Source organism: Dromiciops gliroides, chromosome 4 (assembly GCF_019393635.1).
Source record: "Dromiciops gliroides isolate mDroGli1 chromosome 4, mDroGli1.pri, whole genome shotgun sequence".
Taxonomy (NCBI): Eukaryota; Metazoa; Chordata; class Mammalia; order Microbiotheria; family Microbiotheriidae; genus Dromiciops; species Dromiciops gliroides.
This window is the reverse complement of record NC_057864.1, coordinates 214,498,170-214,517,614: the sequence shown is the minus strand read 5'-3', so window position 1 is coordinate 214,517,614 and position 19,445 is coordinate 214,498,170. Positions and strand designations below refer to the sequence as shown.

General features: G+C 40.2%; 1 protein-coding gene across 1 annotated transcript; it reads left to right on the top strand.

The window, feature by feature from the left end:
* Window positions 1–258: 258 nt before the first annotated feature.
* On the top strand, window positions 259–18,578 carry TSPAN10 (tetraspanin 10). Its single transcript, XM_044003307.1, has 3 exons — window positions 259–312; window positions 14,006–14,640; window positions 18,272–18,578. The coding sequence occupies exons 1-3, from the start codon at window positions 259–261 to the stop codon at window positions 18,576–18,578; spliced, it is 996 nt and encodes a 331-aa protein (XP_043859242.1).
* Window positions 18,579–19,445: the final 867 nt, after the last annotated feature.

The following is a 19,445-nucleotide window of genomic DNA, read 5'->3' as shown; positions in this document are numbered from 1 at the left end:
TTAGTGATGCCCCAGAAGAGAAAATGTTTTCAAGACTTAAGCACTAAAGTATGACTTCTCACATGATTCAGTTATGACCCTAGTATCTGACTTACTGGCAGAGTTCTCTCCAATCCCATGCTTGTGGTTCTTTGCCACCAGCTAGCCCCAGGAATTTTATTGGCACCAGTAACACTCCTGCAATCTGGAGAAACTGTACAGAGAGAGGGGCCTTTTCTTCACCTTTTGGTTAAGGGGCTTTCCAGGAAGAAGGGGAAGATGGCAGAAGATGAAAGAGCTCAGCTGCTCCCCAAGGTAAGACAACTTGACCGGGTAAGCCGCCACTCTTTCCACTAGCCTTCCCCAGCACTGGACTGGGAATCAGGAGCTTTGGTTCTGGTTCCCATTCTGCTTCTGACTTACCCTATGACTGTGGGCAACTTGTCTCAGTCTCTATTTCCTAACTGGCACCTGTGAACTTGGATAGGAAAAAAACCAATTACATCTTTATTTCAATGTAATTGGTTTCCTTTGAAATCCTATTTTATTTTATGCATTTAAAAACATTTTCTGAGAAGGGATCTGTAGACATCACCAAACTGCCCAGGTCCATTACACACACACACACACACAATTCAGAACTCCTGGATTATAGATGATTTTCGTGGTTTCTTCTAACTCTAGTTTACCCATGTGTTACTATTTCATGTTACTATTTAACTCTATTTCACGAGTGCTGGGTATAAGTCAGGAAGATTCATCTTTCTGAGTTCAAACCCAGCCTCAGACACTTACTAATTGTGTGACCCTGGGCAAGTCACCTAACCCTGTTTGCCTCAGTTTCCTCATCTGTAAAATTAGCTGGAGAAGGAAACAGCAAACCACTCCAGCACCTTTGTCAAGAAAACCCCAAGGGGGCAGCTAGGTGGAGCAGTGGATAAAGCACCGGCCCTGGATTCAGGAGTACTTGAGTTCAAATCTGGCCTCATACACTTGACACTTACTAGCTGTGTGACCTTGGGCAAGTCACTAAACCCCCATAGCCCCCCCCCCCAAAAAAAGAAAACCCCAAATGGGCTCTGAAGAGTCAGACATGACTAAAATGATTGAACAACAACATTTCAATGGGGGCATGTGGCAAAGGCCTTTAGGGTCATTTTCTTGAACTTGATGCTGAGTGAGCTCTTTCTTATATTATCAAATGAGATAATATTTGTAAAGAGTAGTACAGTGCCTGGAATATAGTATATGCTATATAAATGCCCATTTTCTTTATTAATATCTACCATTGGAGGGGCAGCTAGGTGGTGCAGTGGGTAGAGCACCGACCCTGGAGTCAGGAGTACCTGAGTTCAAATCCGGCCTCAGATACTTAACACTTACTAGCTGTGTGACCCTGGGCAAGTCACTTAACCCCAATTGCCTCACTGAAAAAACAAAAAAACAAAATATCTACCATTGGATTCAGATGACTACAGAAGGACATTTCAAGGAACTTTAATATTTTGCATATTCAGAGGTTGAGGGAGGAAGACATTTATTTACCACTTGAATTTGTTATCTCAATTGAGATCAATCAATCAAACAAAGAAGAAAATATTAAGATCCTACCATGTGGTAGGTACCCCTGTGCAAAGTACTGGTGATACAAGGACAAAAAAGAAACAGACCTTACCTTCAGGAGCAGAAATTCTCTTGCAAGAAACAATTTGTACATATGTAAATAGATTCATAATAAATATACAAATACAATGAAATAATAAACTAATTTGGGGAAGGTAAATGCAGATGAAGAAGGGGTTCAGGAAAGGCCTTATCTAGAAATGGATACTTGAACTGAGCTTCTTTTTTCTTTTTGCGAGGCAATGAGGGTTAAATGACTTGCCATGGGTCACACAGCTAGTAAGTGTCAAGTGTCTGAGGCTGGATTTGAATTCAGATCCTCCTGAATCCAGGGCTGGTGCTTTATCCACTGCACCACCTAGCTGCTCCTTGAACTGAGCTTTGAAGGAAGGTAGAGATCCCAGAGGTAAGAAGAGAATGCCTTCCAGGCCTGGGAAAAACGCAAAAACAAGAGAGAGCCCCATTTGGCTGGACCATAGAGTAATATGTCATAAGGCTGGAAATGTATGTTGGAACTAGGTTGTGAAGGGTTTGGTTAAAACCTAACAAAGGAATTTGTATTGAACCCTAGGGGTAACAGGAGGACTCTAGTTTATTGAATAATGGAGTCAGACTTGTGCTTTAGGAAAATCACTGGCATCTGTGTGGAGGGTGGGTTGGCAAGTGGAAAGACTTGAGGCAGGGAGGCCCAATTGGGAGGCTATTGAAATGAAGCATGAGGGAAGTAATGAGAGCGTGGATTGGAGGGAGGTCCACATGAGGAGAGAGAAGAGTGCAAGAGACATGGATGTTGAACAAATAAGACTTAGCAACTGACAGACCTGAATGGCACAAGAGAGACAATAAATCAATTAGCATTTATTAAGTGCCTACCATATGCCAGGCACATGGGAAAGTTGCTGTTGTTGTTTGTACTTCATTCTCTAAGAGGACCATGACATCAGGATGATGTCATGACTTTCATTGAATTGGATTTTAGTGAGGGATGGCTTCCCAAAGTCACCAACCTCACTTTCTCTTCCAGAGCCACCTGGGTCCAGTGGCAAGATAGTTTAAGGCAATTGGGGTTGAGTGACTTGCCCAGGGTCACAAAGCTAGTAAGTATCTGAAGTAAGATTTGAACTTGGGTCCTCCCAGCTACAGGGCCAGCACTCTATCTACTGTGCCACCTATCTGCCCCAAAACGGTAAAGTAGGGATACAAAGAAAGGCCAAGATTTAAAAAGAAAAGAAAAGGAAAAAAAGACCATCCTCTCCTTTTAGGAACTCATAGTCTAACAGGGGGAGGCTGACTCTGAGGCTGCAATCCTATGTAACTATAAGATTAGTGGTGCCCTTGACAAACATACAGGGACAGTCATAGGAAAGTTTGTAGGAGGGTCACTTTATTTAGGAAGAAAGATCATCAATTGTTGAAATATATTGAGTTTGAAATATATTTGAGTATGAACTGTCTGATAAACATGTGAGTTTTTTCTTGGGGTTTTTCCTTTTTGAAATTAATTTTTATTCATTTTGTTAAATATTTCCCTATTACATGTAAAAAAAATGTAACAATCGTTTTAAAAAATTTGGAGTTCCAAATTCTTTCCCTCCTTCCTTCCTCTCCCCCCTCCTGTTGAAGGAAAACAATTTTACATTGATTATACATATGAAGAAACACAACACATTTCCATCTAATAGACATTTGTTAATTCAGGACCAGAACTAATGAGAGAGAGAGAAACTAGAGCCAGATATATAGACCTGGGGATTTATGCATTAGAGATGGTTAAAGTCAGCTTTGAAAATTCTGTGTAATGGGCTATATCATTGGTCCAAATGGCTTTGTGGAGGACATATTACCTTGACAAAGTCTCAGGAGGCATTAAGTACATTGGACAGAGAGTCGGACTGGGAGTCAGGAAGACCTGAGTTAAAATCATGCCTCATACACATTCTAGCTGTGTGTCCCTAAACATGTCACCACCTCTTTCAGGAGGAGCTAGGTGGCAAAATACAGCACTGGCTCTTGAGTCAGGAGGAACTGAGTTCAAATCTTACTTTAACCCTAGGCAAGTCACTTAACCCCAAGTGCCTTAAAACATCCAGGACCATCTCCAGGCATCCTGATATATATCTTGCCACTGGAGCCAGATGGCTCTGGAGGAGAGAATAAGGTTGGTGACCTTGCACAGCCTCCCTTCACTTAAATCCAATTCAGTGCAAGCCATGACATCCTTCCTGGTCCTCTTAGAGAATGAAGGACAAACTGCAACGATAACCTCTTTCAACTTTAGTTTCCTCATCTATAAAATGGGAATAATAATAATAATAATACCTGCCTCACAAGCTTATTGTATGGATCAACTGAAATAATGCATGTGAAGTACATTGCAAACCTTCAAGTGCTATATAAATGCTAGCTGTTATTATTATATGGAACATGAAAGTTCCTTATTAAGACAGCTCCTGAATAGGGAAATCCCCGGTACTCCAGCTTTATTTGACTGAAGTGCTGCAGGCATTCACAGACAAAACAAATGATAGTCTGATTCCAGCTCAAGCAGAAACAGCGGCAGCAGTAGCAGCATGCCCTATTTCTTCTTAATTCCACTAGAGAGAAGACAGAAGCCCCCAGTGAACGCAAATCTCGTCTGGTGTGAAATGAACTGAGCCATGGCAGCCTAATTCTCATCACCATTAACTTGGTAGTCACTGAACACCAATTTGCTAGGTGCCCTGCCAGTCAAGGCAAGCCCAAGGCTCCACATGCTGCTAAATACAAGATTTTTTTTTCTAATTAGGAATCTGCCAATGGGCCCTGCCCTAGGCCATGCTGTGAAGTCCTCCTCTTGTCTGTTTACCACTCCCTCATCCAATCTCTCTTCTTTACCTCTTCAAGTATCCACTGTGCTCACTGTATCTCTCTGATCTCCAGAAAGGTTTTGAAAATGTGAAAATATAGGGGGGGTGTTTGTTGTTGTTGTTGGTTTTTTTTGCGGGGCAGTTGGGATTAAGTGACTTGCCCAGGGTCACACGACTAGTAAGTGTTAAGTGTCTGAGTCTGGATTTGAACTCAGGTCCTCCTGACTCTAGGGCTGGTGCTCTATTCACTGAGCCAACTAGCTGCCCCACGTAGGGGGTTTTTTTAAGTGATCATTTTTATGACCACCAGGTGGCAATGGCCTGTAAGGTAAGATGAGCTGTCAATCCTCCCTTTGCCTAGGCAGAGATTCTCTTGCAAATCTTTCCTCCTTTCAGGCAGGGCATAGCCTTCCTTTCAAATATGGCATGTTATCTTCCTTGGGAGAGGGGGAAAAAGGATTGCTCACTTCAGCTTGCTCACTTCCCCTTGTGGCTATACCAGCCTGAGTCTGCTAGGAGAATCTTCCTGGTCATTGTTCTCTCTCTCTCTCTCTCTCTCTCTCTCTCTCTCTCTCCCCTTAGGCAATTATTATGGAAATTTAATAAATTCTCATCTAGATGAAATGCATATTAGTACAAAACAGTTAAGCCAAAGACCACAAAAGGGTGATTGAAAATATTTTTGCTAAAAGAAAGGAAAGGTGTAGGCTCAAACTTTCATTAGTTTATACCAATTTAATTTTTTTTTTTAATTTTTTCTGTCTGTGGAGGAAATCTGGAGAGCGTGGAAATTTCTAATCTACTCTACTGTCTTCTCAGAATGTCCTTCCCAATTCAATTTAATTGAACATCTATAAAGAAGCTTCTATGTAAAATACATTAAGCCTGATGTTAGGGATTCAAAGACAAAGGTGAAAGGATCAATTATATTTGTCTAGAATTTAATTCTGTTTAATGTTTACATAATTGTCATCACTATATACTATTCATTTGGTTCTCCTTTTCTACTCTACCTCTCTTGATACAAATCTTCAGGTGTAGATGAATTATCCATATTTTTATTATTTATGGTGCAATAATATCCCATTACATTAATAGACCACAATCTGCTTAGTCATTCCCTAATCCCTTTTTGTTATTTTGCTGTTACAAACAAGGCCACTACAAATACTTTTGTCTGTATGGGTATTTCATTGCTATCAATAACCTCCTTGGAAATAAAATCCCAGACAGAGGTGGGATCTCTGGGTCAAGGAGTATAAACAATTTAGTAATTTTTATTGGATAATTCTAAATTGCTTTCTAGAATAGTTGGAATAATTCACCGAACCTCCTTCAGTGGTTTAACATGTCTATCTTCCCAGAGTTCCTCCAAAAATGAATTTTCCAATCATTTCTAGGTGGCACAAGTCAAGTCAATTAGCATTTATTAAGAACTTATTTTGTACCAATTACTCTGCTAAGAACTAAGAATAAAAAGAAAGGACAAAAAACAAACAAACAAACAAAAAACCCAAAAGTCCAAACCCAATAGTCCTTGTTCTTAAGGAGCTCACAGTCTAATGGAGACATGAGGGTAAATAGAGGGAAACAAGCAAATAACTGTGTACAAATAAGATACATAAGGGGGCAGCTAGGTGGCGCAATGAATAAAGCACTGGCCCTGGATTCAGAAGGACCTAAGTCCAAACCCAGCCTCAGACAGTTGACACTTACTAGCTGTGTGACCCTGGGCAAGTCACTTAACCCTCATTGCCCTGCAAAAACAAAAACAAAACAGAAAAGAACAAATAAGATACATACAGGATAAGTTGGGGATAGTCTCAAGGGGATGCCACTAAGATTAAGAAGAAGTGAGAAAGGTTTCTGGCAGAAAATGAGACTTAAAGGTGGCCAGGGAAGTTAGGAGTCAGAAATGAGGAGGGTGAGAATTCCGGTCATGGGGGAAAGCCATATAAATGTCTGGAGTTGGGAGAGGGAGTGTCTTTGTGCAAGAAAGAGCAAGTGTCACTGGAATATGTGAATGGGAATAACATATAAGACAGCATGTGTAGGAAGTGGCCAGATTATGAAGGGCTTTTTTTTTTTTTAGGGGGGTGAGGCAATTGAGGTTAAGTATCTTGCCCAGGGTCATACAGCTAGTAAGTGTCAAGTGTCTAAGGTCAGATTTGAACTCAGGTCTTCCTAGGTTGTAAGTCTGAATGACTGGGAGGATGGTATGAGTTTTTATGTTAAGATTGTTTTGGGGGGCAGCTAGGTGGCACAGTGAATAAAGCACCAGCCCTAGATTCAGGAGGACCTAAATTCAAATCCGGCCTCAGACACTTGACATTTACTAGCTGTGTGACCCTGGGCAAGTCATCTCATTGCCCTGCAAAAACAAACAAACAAGCAAACAAAATTTTGTATCCCTTCATGGCCAGTGAAGAAATTTGATTTGCTTGAATATGCAAATTTGTTATGAGGAGTTTCTTGTTGTTCATTTGACAAGGGGGCAAGAAGAAATCCTTGTTAATTAAAAAATAAATAAAAAGTTGTTCTTTCTCCAGTGGTTTGTGTTACTGGGTTTATTGAAACTAAACTATAGCATATATCCACTTCTATTCTTGTTTATCTAATCCACTTTTCTATTTTTTATCATAGACTAACTGTGATGAGTGCTTTATAATATAATATAATTTGAGATCAGTACTGTATAGCCCCCTTCTTCTTTCACAGCGATAGTAATAGAATGGCAGAAAATGGAGCAGAAGATTCTAATAATCAAAGTCTTTAGAATATCTACAAACACTGGGGCAGCTAGGTAACACAGTGGATAAAGCACCGGCCCTGGATTCTGGAGGACCTGAGTTCAGATGCGGCCTCAGGCACTTGACACTTACTAGCTGTGTGACCCTGGGCAAGTCACTTAACCCCCATTGCCCCACAAAAAAAAAAAAAAGAATATCTACAAACACTAATTTAACTATCTGCATTCTAAACAAGAGAACTTTGCCTAGTAACCAAGAAATCTACTTCTACATGTGAACCACATCAATAAGGATGCTTATTTTCACAGTAAATGAAACCAGAAGACAAAGGAAACAAATGAAATGGAATGATGGTTTATAGCTTCTTTTTGGAAAAGCAAAGGAATTGGTTTAATTGTTTCAATCATGCACCCAAAGAGAACAAAACCCCCCCACCATCTTATGGAACACTTGGTCATTGAACTTCAGTGCTCATGATGAACTAAGCCAAAAAAAGGCCCAGTCATGCTTCACTTCACTCCCTTCTCTGTGATATCTCCTCCCCAGCCTTGCCAACTGCCTTGCTACCCATGCCAGAGACTATGCCCTGTAGATTTCAATGTCTCTTCTCCAGAACCACTATCTCGTGAACTTATCTCTTTTTAAAATAGTATTTTATTTTTTCCAATTACATGTAAAGATGGTTACTGGTAATTCTTTTGGGGGGTGGAGGTAGAGCAATAAGGGTTAAGTGACTTACCCAGGGTCACACAGCTAGTAAATGTCAAGTGTCTGAGGCTGGATTTGAACTCAGGTCCTCCTGAATCCAGGGGTGGTGCTTTATCCACTGTGCCACCTAGCTGACACCCTTCGACATTTTTTTTTTGTTTGTTTTTTTGTGGGGCAATGAGGGTTAAGTGACTTGCCCAGGGTCACACAGCTAGTAAGTGTCAAGTGTCTGAGGCCAGAGTTGAACTCAGGTGATCCTGAATCCAGGGGCTGGTGCTTTATCTACTGCACCACCTAGCTGCCCCCCCCCAACATTCATTTTTATAAGATTTTGAGATCCAAATTTTTCTCCCTCCTCCCCTTTCCTTCCCTCTCCCCAAGACAGCAAGCAATCTGATATAGGTTATACATGTACAATCATGTTAAACATATTTCCACAATAGTCATGTTGTGAAAGAAGAATCAGAAAAAAAGGAAAAACAACAAGAAAGAAGAATTTTTTTTTTAAAGTAAAAATAGTATGCTTCGATCTATATTCAGACTCCATAGTTCTTTCTCTGGATATGGAGACCATTTCCCATCTTGAGTCTTTTGGCATTGTTTTGGATCATTGTATTGCTGAAGAGAACTAAGTCCTTCACAGTTGATCATTGTACATTGTTGCTGTTTCTATGTACAGTGTTCTATTGGTTCTGCTCACTTCATGTTTTATTGGTTCTGCATCAGTTCATGTAAATCCAGTGTTTCTGAAATCAGCCTGCTCATCCTTTCTTTCTTCTTTTTAAAAAAAATTTGGGGCAGCTAGGTGGCGCAGTGGATAGAGCACTGGCCCTGGATTCAGGAGTACCCGAGTTCAAATCGGGCCTCAGACACTTGACACTTACTAGCTGTGTGACCCTGGGCAAGTCACTTAACCCTCATTGCCCTGCAAAAACAAAAAAAAACAAAAAAAAATTTATTCGGCCTCAGACACTTGACACTTACTAGCTGTGTAACCCTGGGCAAGTCACTTAACCCCCATTGCCCCACAAAAAAAAAAAACCTGCCAGGTAAAAAAATGTATTTATTTTTAATTTATTTTTTCCCAAATTACATGTAAAAACAAATTTTAACATTGATTTTTAAAACTTTGTTTTCCAGGGCAGCTAGGTGGCGCAGTGGATAGAGCACCAGCCCTGGAGTCAGGAGTACCTGAGTTCAAATCTAGCCTTAGACACTTGACACTTACTAGCTGTGTGACCTTGGGCAAGTCACTTAACCCCAACTGCCTCACTAAAAAAAAAACACCAAAAACTTTGTTTTCCAAATTCTCTTCCTCCCTTTAAGAACTCAAGCAATTTAGTGTAAGTTATACATGTGTAAGGGCAGCTAGATGGCGCAGTGGTTAAAGCACCGGTCCTGGATTCAGGAGTACCTGAGTTCAAATCTAGCCTCAGACACTTGATACTTACTAGCTGTGTGACCGTGGGCAAGTCACTTAACCCCCATTGCCTAAAAAAAAAAAAAAGTTATACACGTGTAGTCATGTAAAACATTTCTACATTAGTCAGATCGTGGAAGAAAACAGACAAAAAAAACTTTAGAAAAAGGAGCGAAAAAAAATTATGCTTCATTCTGTATTCATATTTGTATAATTTCTTTTTTTTAAAATAAAAGTATTTTATTATTTTCCAGTTATATATAGAGATAGTTTTCAACATTTGTTTTTTGTTTTTTTAGTGAGGCAATTGGGGTTAAGTGACTTGCCCAGGGTCACACAGCTAGTAAGTGTTAAATGCCTGAGGCCGGATTTGAACTCAGGTACTCCTGACTCCAGGGCCAATGCTCTATCCACTGCGCCACCTAGCTGCCCCAACATTTGTTTTTATAATATTTCCAATTTCAAATTTTTCTCCCTCCCTCCCATCCTTCCCCCCCTCCCCAATCTGATATGGGTTATATACGTATAATAACATTAAACATATTTCTGTGTTAGTCATGTTGTAAGAGAAGAATCAGCTGCTCATCCTTTCTTATAACACAATAGTATTCTATCACAGTCATATACCACAACTTGTTCAGCATTCCCCAATTGATGGGCATCCCCTCAAATTCCAATTCTTTGCTACCACAAAAAGAGTTGTTATAAATATTTTTGTACATGTGGGTCCTTTTCCCTTTTTTATGTATAATATCTTTGGAATATAAACCTAGTAGTGGTGTTGCTGGGTCAAAAAGTATGAAGAGTTTTATATTTCTTTAGGCATAGTAGAACTTATCTCTTGATTGATCTGGGCTAGCCTCTTGGGCTTTGCTTAACCATAGAACTTCATTGTGTTTGTTTGTTTGTTTTCCCTTTTTACTCATGTTTAACTTGGTAAGCCCCTCTCCCCTACCTCAAAGGCTTTGGGTCAGTATACTAACATTTGGGCTGGTTTCTTTCATGTAATCCCTCTCTTAGCCACTATTGGCTCCTGGCTGTCTTTTTATTTTGCAATTCAGGATTGGATGAAGATACTTCATCTTCATCTGTACTTTCGCCTACAGTCCTCTATTATCTTTTCTGGGTATGCAGGAGAGAGCTGAGTTTCCCTACATCTTTTCACATTATCATCAGGTCTGTCCTGGTCAAGGTCTAGGTGGTAGAAGGTTGGGGTGGTATACACCCGTCCTGCTTGCTCATGATCAAGATCAGGTTGTTCTGAGTCTTGGGGAATCAAGAGACAAGTTCCTGCAGGTGCACACCTAAGAGCTTGACTTACCAGGCCAAGAACCAGATTGTGGTGGACCATGGAGAGGCAGAGAGAGAGACATATGCTTAGGGCTGCCTTGTCTCCAGGTCCAGGTCCAGGTTTGGTCCACATTGAGGTAGTGCTGGGTCAAGAGGCAGGAAGTAGGTTCCTGGAGGCAATTAATATTATTTTGTAAAGTGTACTTTTTATGCTGAAATCCGTACTGTCCCAGGAAATCTGGGACATGTAGGGCCATACTGAATGTCCATTGTGTTGTAAATATGATGTATGCCATCTTAATGTGGAGCTGTGAACTGGTTTAGCCATTCTGGACACAGTGCTTACCTAGAACAATGCTGCCTCCCTTAAGCATACTGAGAGAAAGCATTTCACTGAGTTAATTATACACCCAAAGGATTTTAATCAACTGAGTGCAATGTCCAAGTTAGCCACTAGATAGCACTCTACTCAAGTTACTGCCCAGGCTTTAATCTCTCAGAATCATATACAAATCAATAAATAGCCTTTTATTTTCAAAGCAACCAACATTTATACTAAAATAATCTTAATATACACTTTTGGACCATAACAAACTTGGAAATTCTACTTATAAAACCTCACATAATATTAACAAAATACACAACTCATAACATAGGCCAATTTTTAATAGCTAATATTTTATCAACAGAAAAAGAAAAGAGTTAATAAACAATTTTAGAAACCATGCTAAATGGGTTTAAAAAACATTATGAATAACAATGACAATGAAAACCTAAAGAAAATTCTTTTAAAACAATATATTGGGGCAGCTAGGTGGCGCAGTAGATAGAGCACCGGCCCTGGAGTCAGGAGTACCTGAGTTCAAATCCGGCCTCAGACACTTAACACTTACTAGCTGTGTGACCCTGGGCAAGTCACTTAACCCCAATTGCCTCACTAAAAAAACAACAACAGTGTATTATTTCACTGAGCAATATTAAATCTACCAGTAGGTACATTGCATTGTATTTTTCTAGTGTAAATGACAGTGTTAACAACCTCTAAATAAAACCTTTGAAATGACTAAGTTCCAAGAATGTCACCCAAAAGCCCTACATTAGTGACATCTGCATGAATTCAGCCAAAATTATATCAACAAAGAAATGTAGAAAAATGATAGAGGTATGTGAATTTCATTAGGAAACAGGGATTTTATGACAATTCAAGAAAAGTTTCTTGCCTCCAGAAATTACATAGAAGTATTTGTAAGAAGTCCTGAATTAGTCCCAATGCAGATTATTCAAGAGATGATTAGAAACTATGCAACCTATCACATATCCATATCCATATTCATATCCATATCCACATACACATAATATTTTTCATAGACTATCAGAATGTAACACCCTTTTTCATTTCCCAACTTTTTTTTAAAAATCAGGGTAATGAGAATTAAGTGACTTGCCCAAAGTCACACAGCTAGCAAGTGTCTGAGGTCAGATTTGAACTCAGGTCCCCCTGAATCCAGGGCCAGTGCTTTATCCACTGTACCACCTAGCTGTCCCTGTAGCATCCTTACTATAGAGGGCTCAAAATACTCTTGAAAACATCAATCAATATTTGTGAGTGGGACTGAACCATTATTAAAGGACAGACTATTGCCAAGAATCACAGAGATATAACATTGATTAGTTTAAAAAAAACAAAGAAAAGAAAAAAAAACCTTAACAACATTAAAATAGGTGTTGTAATAACAAAATAGCCACTTTCTAAAAAGATGCAGTTTTCCAGATGGCCACTCCATAGCTTTTAAGACTTTAAATGGCTTGGTTGCAAATGCCGACAAGGAATGCCTCAGCTTCGGTGCTTGGCTTGCAAGTGGCCTTGCATCTTGTGTGGGTTATAGTTTAACTTAAGAGATCATATAATATATTGAACAAATATTAAAATACAAAAATCAACTGGCAAAGAATTGAAAACTAAGCAGGTGCCCATCAGCTAAGGAATGGCTGAATAAATTGTGGCATATGAATGTAATGGGATACTACTGTGCTGTAAGAAATGAGGAAAAGGATGGGTTTTCAGAGAAACCTTAGAAGACTTGTGTGAACTGATGCAGAGTAAAGTGAGCAGAATCAGAAGCATGATATACATGTTGTAAAGACAAACAACTTTGAAAGACATAAGAACTGTGATCAATAAAATGACCAACCATGATTCTAGAAGATCAGTGATGAAACAGGCTACCTACTTCCTGATAGTGAGATGAAAGACTCAGGATGATAATTAAAACATACATTTGGGGGCATGGCCAATGCAGTAATTTGTTTTGCTTGAGTCAGTATATTTGTTATAAGGGTTGTTGTTGTTGTTGCTGCTATAGGGAGGGTAGAGAAAATAGTTTTATTGTTCATTTTAAAAATTCAAGACAAAAATCATCTCTGGGCCTCAGTTCCTCACTTGAGGGGGTTGAATTAGGTCCTTTCCACTAAAAGAGCCTATAATGTTATTTGTAAGTGCTTTACATAGAGCTCTGGATAGAGTGTTGGTTTTGGTGTCTAATATATTCTTTACTGCTTTTTGTGTGTGTGTGTGTGTGAGGCAATTGGGGTTAAGTGACTTGCCCAGGGTCACACAGCTAGTAAGTGTCAAGTGTCTGAGGTCAGGTTTGAACTCAGGTCTTCCTGACTCCAGGACCATTGCTCTATCCACTGTGCCACCTAGCTGCCCTTAATATATTCTTTTAATATTCATGTAGCATTGTCAGCCTGTTCAATTGAAGACAAATTAAAATATCCCCAGCCCTTGAGCTAGAAGCTGACTTAGGAAAGGAAACTTCCAACATTTCATTTACCTACAACTACTTGACCATTTCCCCAAAAATCCTATTTACAACATTATCTTAGCCAACTCTTCTTTCGTTTTTCTTCTTCTTGTTCAATCTTATCCAACTTTTCGTGACTCCATTTGAGGTTCTCTTGGCAAAGATACTAGCTTGATTTGCCATTTCCTCCTCCAGCTCATTTTACATTTGAGGAAACTGAGGCAAATAGAGTTAAGGGACATGCCCAGCGTCACATAGCCAATAAATGTCCAAAGAGGAGAGAGTGAAGCTGATAACTTTGCACTGCCTTGCTTCACTTAAATCTAATTCACTTGCAAATCAAGACATCAGCTTCCTAATGTCATTCATCCTTTTCAGGAATGAAGGGTGAGCAAATGTCTAAGGCCAGATTTGAACACAGGAAGATGGATCTTCCTGACTTCAGTGTCACTGTGCCACCTAGCTGTCTTTCTTAGATAATTGCAAAGGCAAACTTCATTCTAGCCTTTGTCCTGGTCATCACAAATTCTAAATCAACGGAGTCAAGTGATTAATAAGGTTTTGTTGTGTTTCCTCCCTGTCTAGGAAGCTGGGTGCGATGAGCCACCATCCTTGTCTTCCAACTATACTGTGACAGTCCTGGAGCCAATTCCAAAGAAGCATAATGGATGTCCCTCTGATTGGGGTTGCTTCCCTCCAGGTGATAAGTGGCAATCCACCTTGGCTCTCCGAGGAGACCTCAATCTTCCTCTTAATTTTTGGAGCAGCTGCATCAAGTATTTGATCTTCCTCCTCAACTTCCTTTTCTCTCTTCTCGGTCTACTGACTTTCGTGGTGGGACTGTGGGGGCTGGCAGATAAGGAGTCACTGGGGAGTGAGCAGCTGCCACACCTGGGTACCGACCCAATGTTGCTGTTTGTGGTGGTGGGGCTGGCAGTCAGCGTTGTATCCTTAGCAGGTTGCGTGGGGGCCCTCTGTGAGAACATCTGCCTTCTTTGGGTCTTTGCTTGGGGGATCTTCACTTTCTTGATTCTAGAGACATTGGCAGGAATCCTGATATATGCTTTATGGGACCAACTCCAGGACATACTGGACAGTAGCATGCTAGTGGCCATAACTCGCTACCAAGATGACTCAGACCTGCGTTTTCTCTTGGATGAAATCCAGTTAGGCCTGCAGTGCTGTGGGGTAATGTCCTACCAGGACTGGAAGTTGAATTTGTAAGTAAACAAGTCTTCACTGAATTCCTATATGACGTGTGTCAGCGAACAGGGTAGCCTGGTACAGCCTCCAATCTGAGTCCCAGGTTCAAAGTATACTTAGAGTCCGTGTCTACCCAAAACTGCATCTCACAATCCCTCACTAATACTTCTCTTTTATCAGACCAAACCAGAAAATACATTAATTTAAAGCAAAAGGGATTTGATTAAGTAGCATAGCAAGGAAAATTCTCTCTTCTCCCTATAGATACAAGGGAATCCCATAGATTCCCATAGAGGGAACATATACAGAGAATACTTGTGGCTGATAGAACACGCTTAGAAAAACAGGGCAGCCAGCTCTGTTCCTTCCCCTATGGCTGGGCCCTAGAAGGCACCTTCCTCAGTCTCCAAAGCTGCCTCTCTGAAAAATTGCTGGTGTGGTGATGGCATCCGATGGGCTACTTTCTCGGCCGAGTTGCAAGGTGCTGATGTAATTTTCTGGGCTATTTTCTCCACTCTGCACCCATCTACTAGTTCCACACTGCCGGTTCTCTCCTGAACTGCGCTGTTTTCTCCTGCATTGATGTTGTTATGGTGCCTCTTCTCTGGTTGGAAGTGATCATCCCTCTTTTCATGTGGCTCGCCTCATTGTTCTTCCATCCCCTCTGTAAGTCAGAGCCACAGCTACAGCTTGCAAAAGCTCTTAGGATACTTGTCTTTTGAAATACTTTGCCTTACTCCCACCGAGAGTTCTACCTGGGTGAATGAGACAATTCCTTTCAATTGCAATCCTGCCCCTGGTTGCAAACACTGGCCTGATGTGAATTACCCTGGAACTTTGCTTTTCAAGAGTGGAAGGGTGGAGATGGTGACTTTTGTCCTGCATTCCTGTCCACTCCAAAAGTAATTTCTCCTGGGCTTGTTAAGACAAGATACAGGACCTGCCTTCAAAGAGATGGATGTTTAATAAGGAAGATCAAACACATAGTTAACAGAAATTAATGATGATGAAGACAAGGATGATGTAAGGGGCCTTTGGAGCATGGTCAGTTCTCCTAGCATGAAGGCACTCTGAAAGGACTTGCCTGGGTATGCTCAGGAAGCCCCCTACAACAACGATGACAATAACAACTTAGATTTATGCAATGCTTTAAAATGTATAAAATGGTTTCTTTACAACTGTCCTCTGAGGCCAGTAATACAAGCAGGATTAATTCCAGCCAATAATCACAGGATTATTAGGTATTATGACCAGGCCTCTAAACCCATTGCTTTCTCTCCAATCCACAGACAGAAGATATCTTTTGAAGATAATTATCCATGGCACATTTTTCAAATCAGGCTAGCACCACCCACACATCTGTCTTGAGATACAGCATAATACCTTTGTCCTTTAACCATTGAATATATGCCCAGGGTACATAAACTAACTCTAATATTAGAGCAAGCATCGCATAATTTTTTTTTTGAGGCAACTGAGGTTAAATGACTTGCCCAGGGTCACACAGCTACTAAGTATATGAGGCCAGATTTAAACTCAGGTCCTCCTGATTCCAGGGGCAGTGCTCTATCCACTGCACCATCTAGCTGTACCTAGATTAATTTAAAAATACACTCCTAGAAAATTATACAATGCTTTCAAAGTCATTTACAGGTAACTTTTGGAGAGGCAGTGTGGAATAATGGATAGAATGCTAGTCTTAGAATCAGTAAGAAACAGATTCAAGTTCTCCTTCTAATATGTTGGCTACATGACCCTGGACAAATCACTTAATCCACTCAGTTTCAGTAAAATGAAGATAATAGCACCTACCACAGGGTTGTTGTGATGAGCAGATGATATAATACAGATAGATGGATAGCATGCTTATATATTTTAAATCGCTATATAAATTTAACTATTAATAATAATGAATGGAATCATGTTTTATTAACCATAAAATTTACATATATTTGAAACATAATACTACATATGCAGCTTAGTTCCCCTCAAATCTGAGCCCTATGAAAATTACCTCCTATACAAGGTATACTTCATGTCAAAACCACAACTCATCAGTCTCTCTGGCTCCATACCAAACAAAGGTTTTATTGGTTTAAAGCAAAATGCATTTAATTAAGCAAATAGCAAAATGAATAATGGGAAAATCTCCCCCTAATCACAAGGATATACTCACCCACAGATTTTTATACCATCAGTTCAGGAGAGGGAATATAGGTGACCAAAGAACACACTTGTATCCAGGGAATATTGAGGGCACATAATATGTAGGATAGATAGATAGATAGATAGATAGATAGATAGATAGATAGATAGATAGATAGATAGATAGATGGAGAGAGAGAGATACACACACAATTATGTATAGCCAAGGAATTCATCCTCCAACTGCTACATTCAAGCTGAAACCCCTCCCTACCTCTAATTCTATCACTTAGCTGCTTTAAAAATTTTTTATTATTATTTTTTTTTACTGTGCTATAGCACAGCTGCTGGTATACACACTGAGATACTATTTCTCCATTGCAAAGCCTTCTCATTTTTTCTCTGAATTGCTCTCTACCACTTCTCAACTGAATTGTAATTATTATACAGACTCTTTCTCAGAGAGAATGGTCTTGGTTCTTTTAGATCATAGCCTCAGGGTCTAATTTAACTCTTTTGTGAGTCAGATCCATACACAGCTGGGCTAGGAGGCTCTAGGTTTAGACTATTATCTTTTGAACTATTTTCTCTTTCTCCTTACTGGCACTTTCTAAATTCAAGCTGCTTTTTCAGTTGGGATGAATACATTCCTTTCAACTCCTGTCATGCTTCTGGTCACTAGCAAATAACCTAAAGGACTTTGTCCCCAATAATTAGCATAAGCAGTACACATATATTTTTATCTTATGTCATATCACCTTGAAGTTGGGGGAAGGATTACATTTTATATAGAAGTTTTTAGAGAAGTTCTGTGGTAGAGTGGAAAAAAAATGCTGGATTTTGAACCAGTAAACCTGGATCCTCATCCTGGCTCTATTATTTATTAGGTTTATGACCTTGACAGGGCAGCTATGTGGCACAGTGGATAGAACACCAGGCCTGGAGTCAGGAAGACTCATCTTTCTGAGTTCAGTTCAGATCTCAGACACTTACTAGCTGTATTTTTTTTTTTTCAGGGCAATGAGGGTTAAGTGACTTGCCCAGGGTCACACAGCTAGTAAGTGTCAAGTGTCTGAGGCCGGATTTGAACCCAGGTACTCCTGAATGCAGGGCTGGTGCTTTATCCACTATGCCACCTAGCTGCCCCCACTTGCTAGCTGTATTGACCCTGGGCAAGTCACTTAACCCTGTTTGCCTCAGTTCCCTCATCTGTAAAATGAGCTGGAGAAGGAAATGGCAAACCACTGAAATATCTTTACCAAGAAAATCCCAAATGGGGTCATGAAGAGTCAGACACAACTGAAAACAGCTGAACAACACGACCTTGACAAGTCTCTTCTCTTTGTTAATTTCTTCATTCAAAGGAGGAGTATTGGGCTAGATGATACCTTGGGTCCCTGCCAGCTATAAATTCTTTGTTATAGATACTGTATTATGGTATTGATGAAAACCCCTTGTTATCCTCGGGATCCAGTGATTGTCCTTTCTTCCCGTCCTTTCCAGGTACTTTAACTGCAGTTCCCCAGGAGTCCAGGCCTGTGGTGTTCCTGCCTCTTGTTGCATCAACCCCTGGGAAAATGGAACAATTATCAACTCTCAGTGCGGCTTTGGTGCCCTGCGCCTGGATGAGGTTACAGCTCAGAGCATGGTTCATCTTGAGGGATGCAGCCACAGACTCAGGCAGTGGCTGGACCAGAACAGCTGGGTTATCAGGGACTACCTATTAGTTACCACAGTAATAGAAGGGTTGGAGTTCTTGTTAGTCACCAAGCTAGTGAGAGACATTGAAGTCAGGAAAGCCAGCGACTGAGAATGGTAGGAGGGCTGCTGATTGCTCCTGGGCTAGGCCTCAAAGTTGTCCTTGTCACTCTTTGTCTGCTTTGGAGTGAGTCCCAAAGTAGCAGGTGTCTCCAGAGGGTACTGACAGTCAGAATGGAAGAGCAGCAGGATAACTGATGTCTACTACTGCAGGACTATTGCAACCCCAGGACTTAAAAATAGAAGTCATTAAAGTCAATTCGTGGGATTTTTAAAAAATCCTTTTTCATTAAGATTATAAAGACGTTAATATTTCAATATGCCAAGATAAAGAGGATTCTATATGAAATTGTGAGTTTCTATTATGTAGTTTTTTTATGAATATTAAATTTAATGCAGCAGTAACAATACTTCTCTGCTTGTCTCTGTTCCTCTTAAACTTCCTTATGTTCTCTTCTGTATTTTTAAATGAGTCATTTGTGTTGTTCTTTCTTTTCAGCACCCCACCATAATGCTTCCTACCACCTTGAGCTCTCCTTCATAGCAAAGAAGTGATCATTATAAAAGCTAACATTTACATGGTATTTTAAGGATTATAGAGCACTTTGCTAATATTATTTCATTTAATCTTCATAGCAATCTTGTGAAGTGAGTGCTATTATTATCCTCATTTTACAGATGGGGAAGCTGAGGCTGAGAGAGGTCTAGAAACTCTCTCGGGGTCAGATAGCTAATTAAGTGTTTGAGATAGGTCTTCCTGATTCCTAATCCAGGATTCCATCCACTGTGCCACCTACTTGATTATATAGACAGCAAAACAAATTCATATATTGGCTGTGGAGAAAATGTATTTCTCATGCTGCACCCTTGTTCCACATCTCTCTGCCAAAAGTTAGAAAGCATTCTTTCTCATCACTTT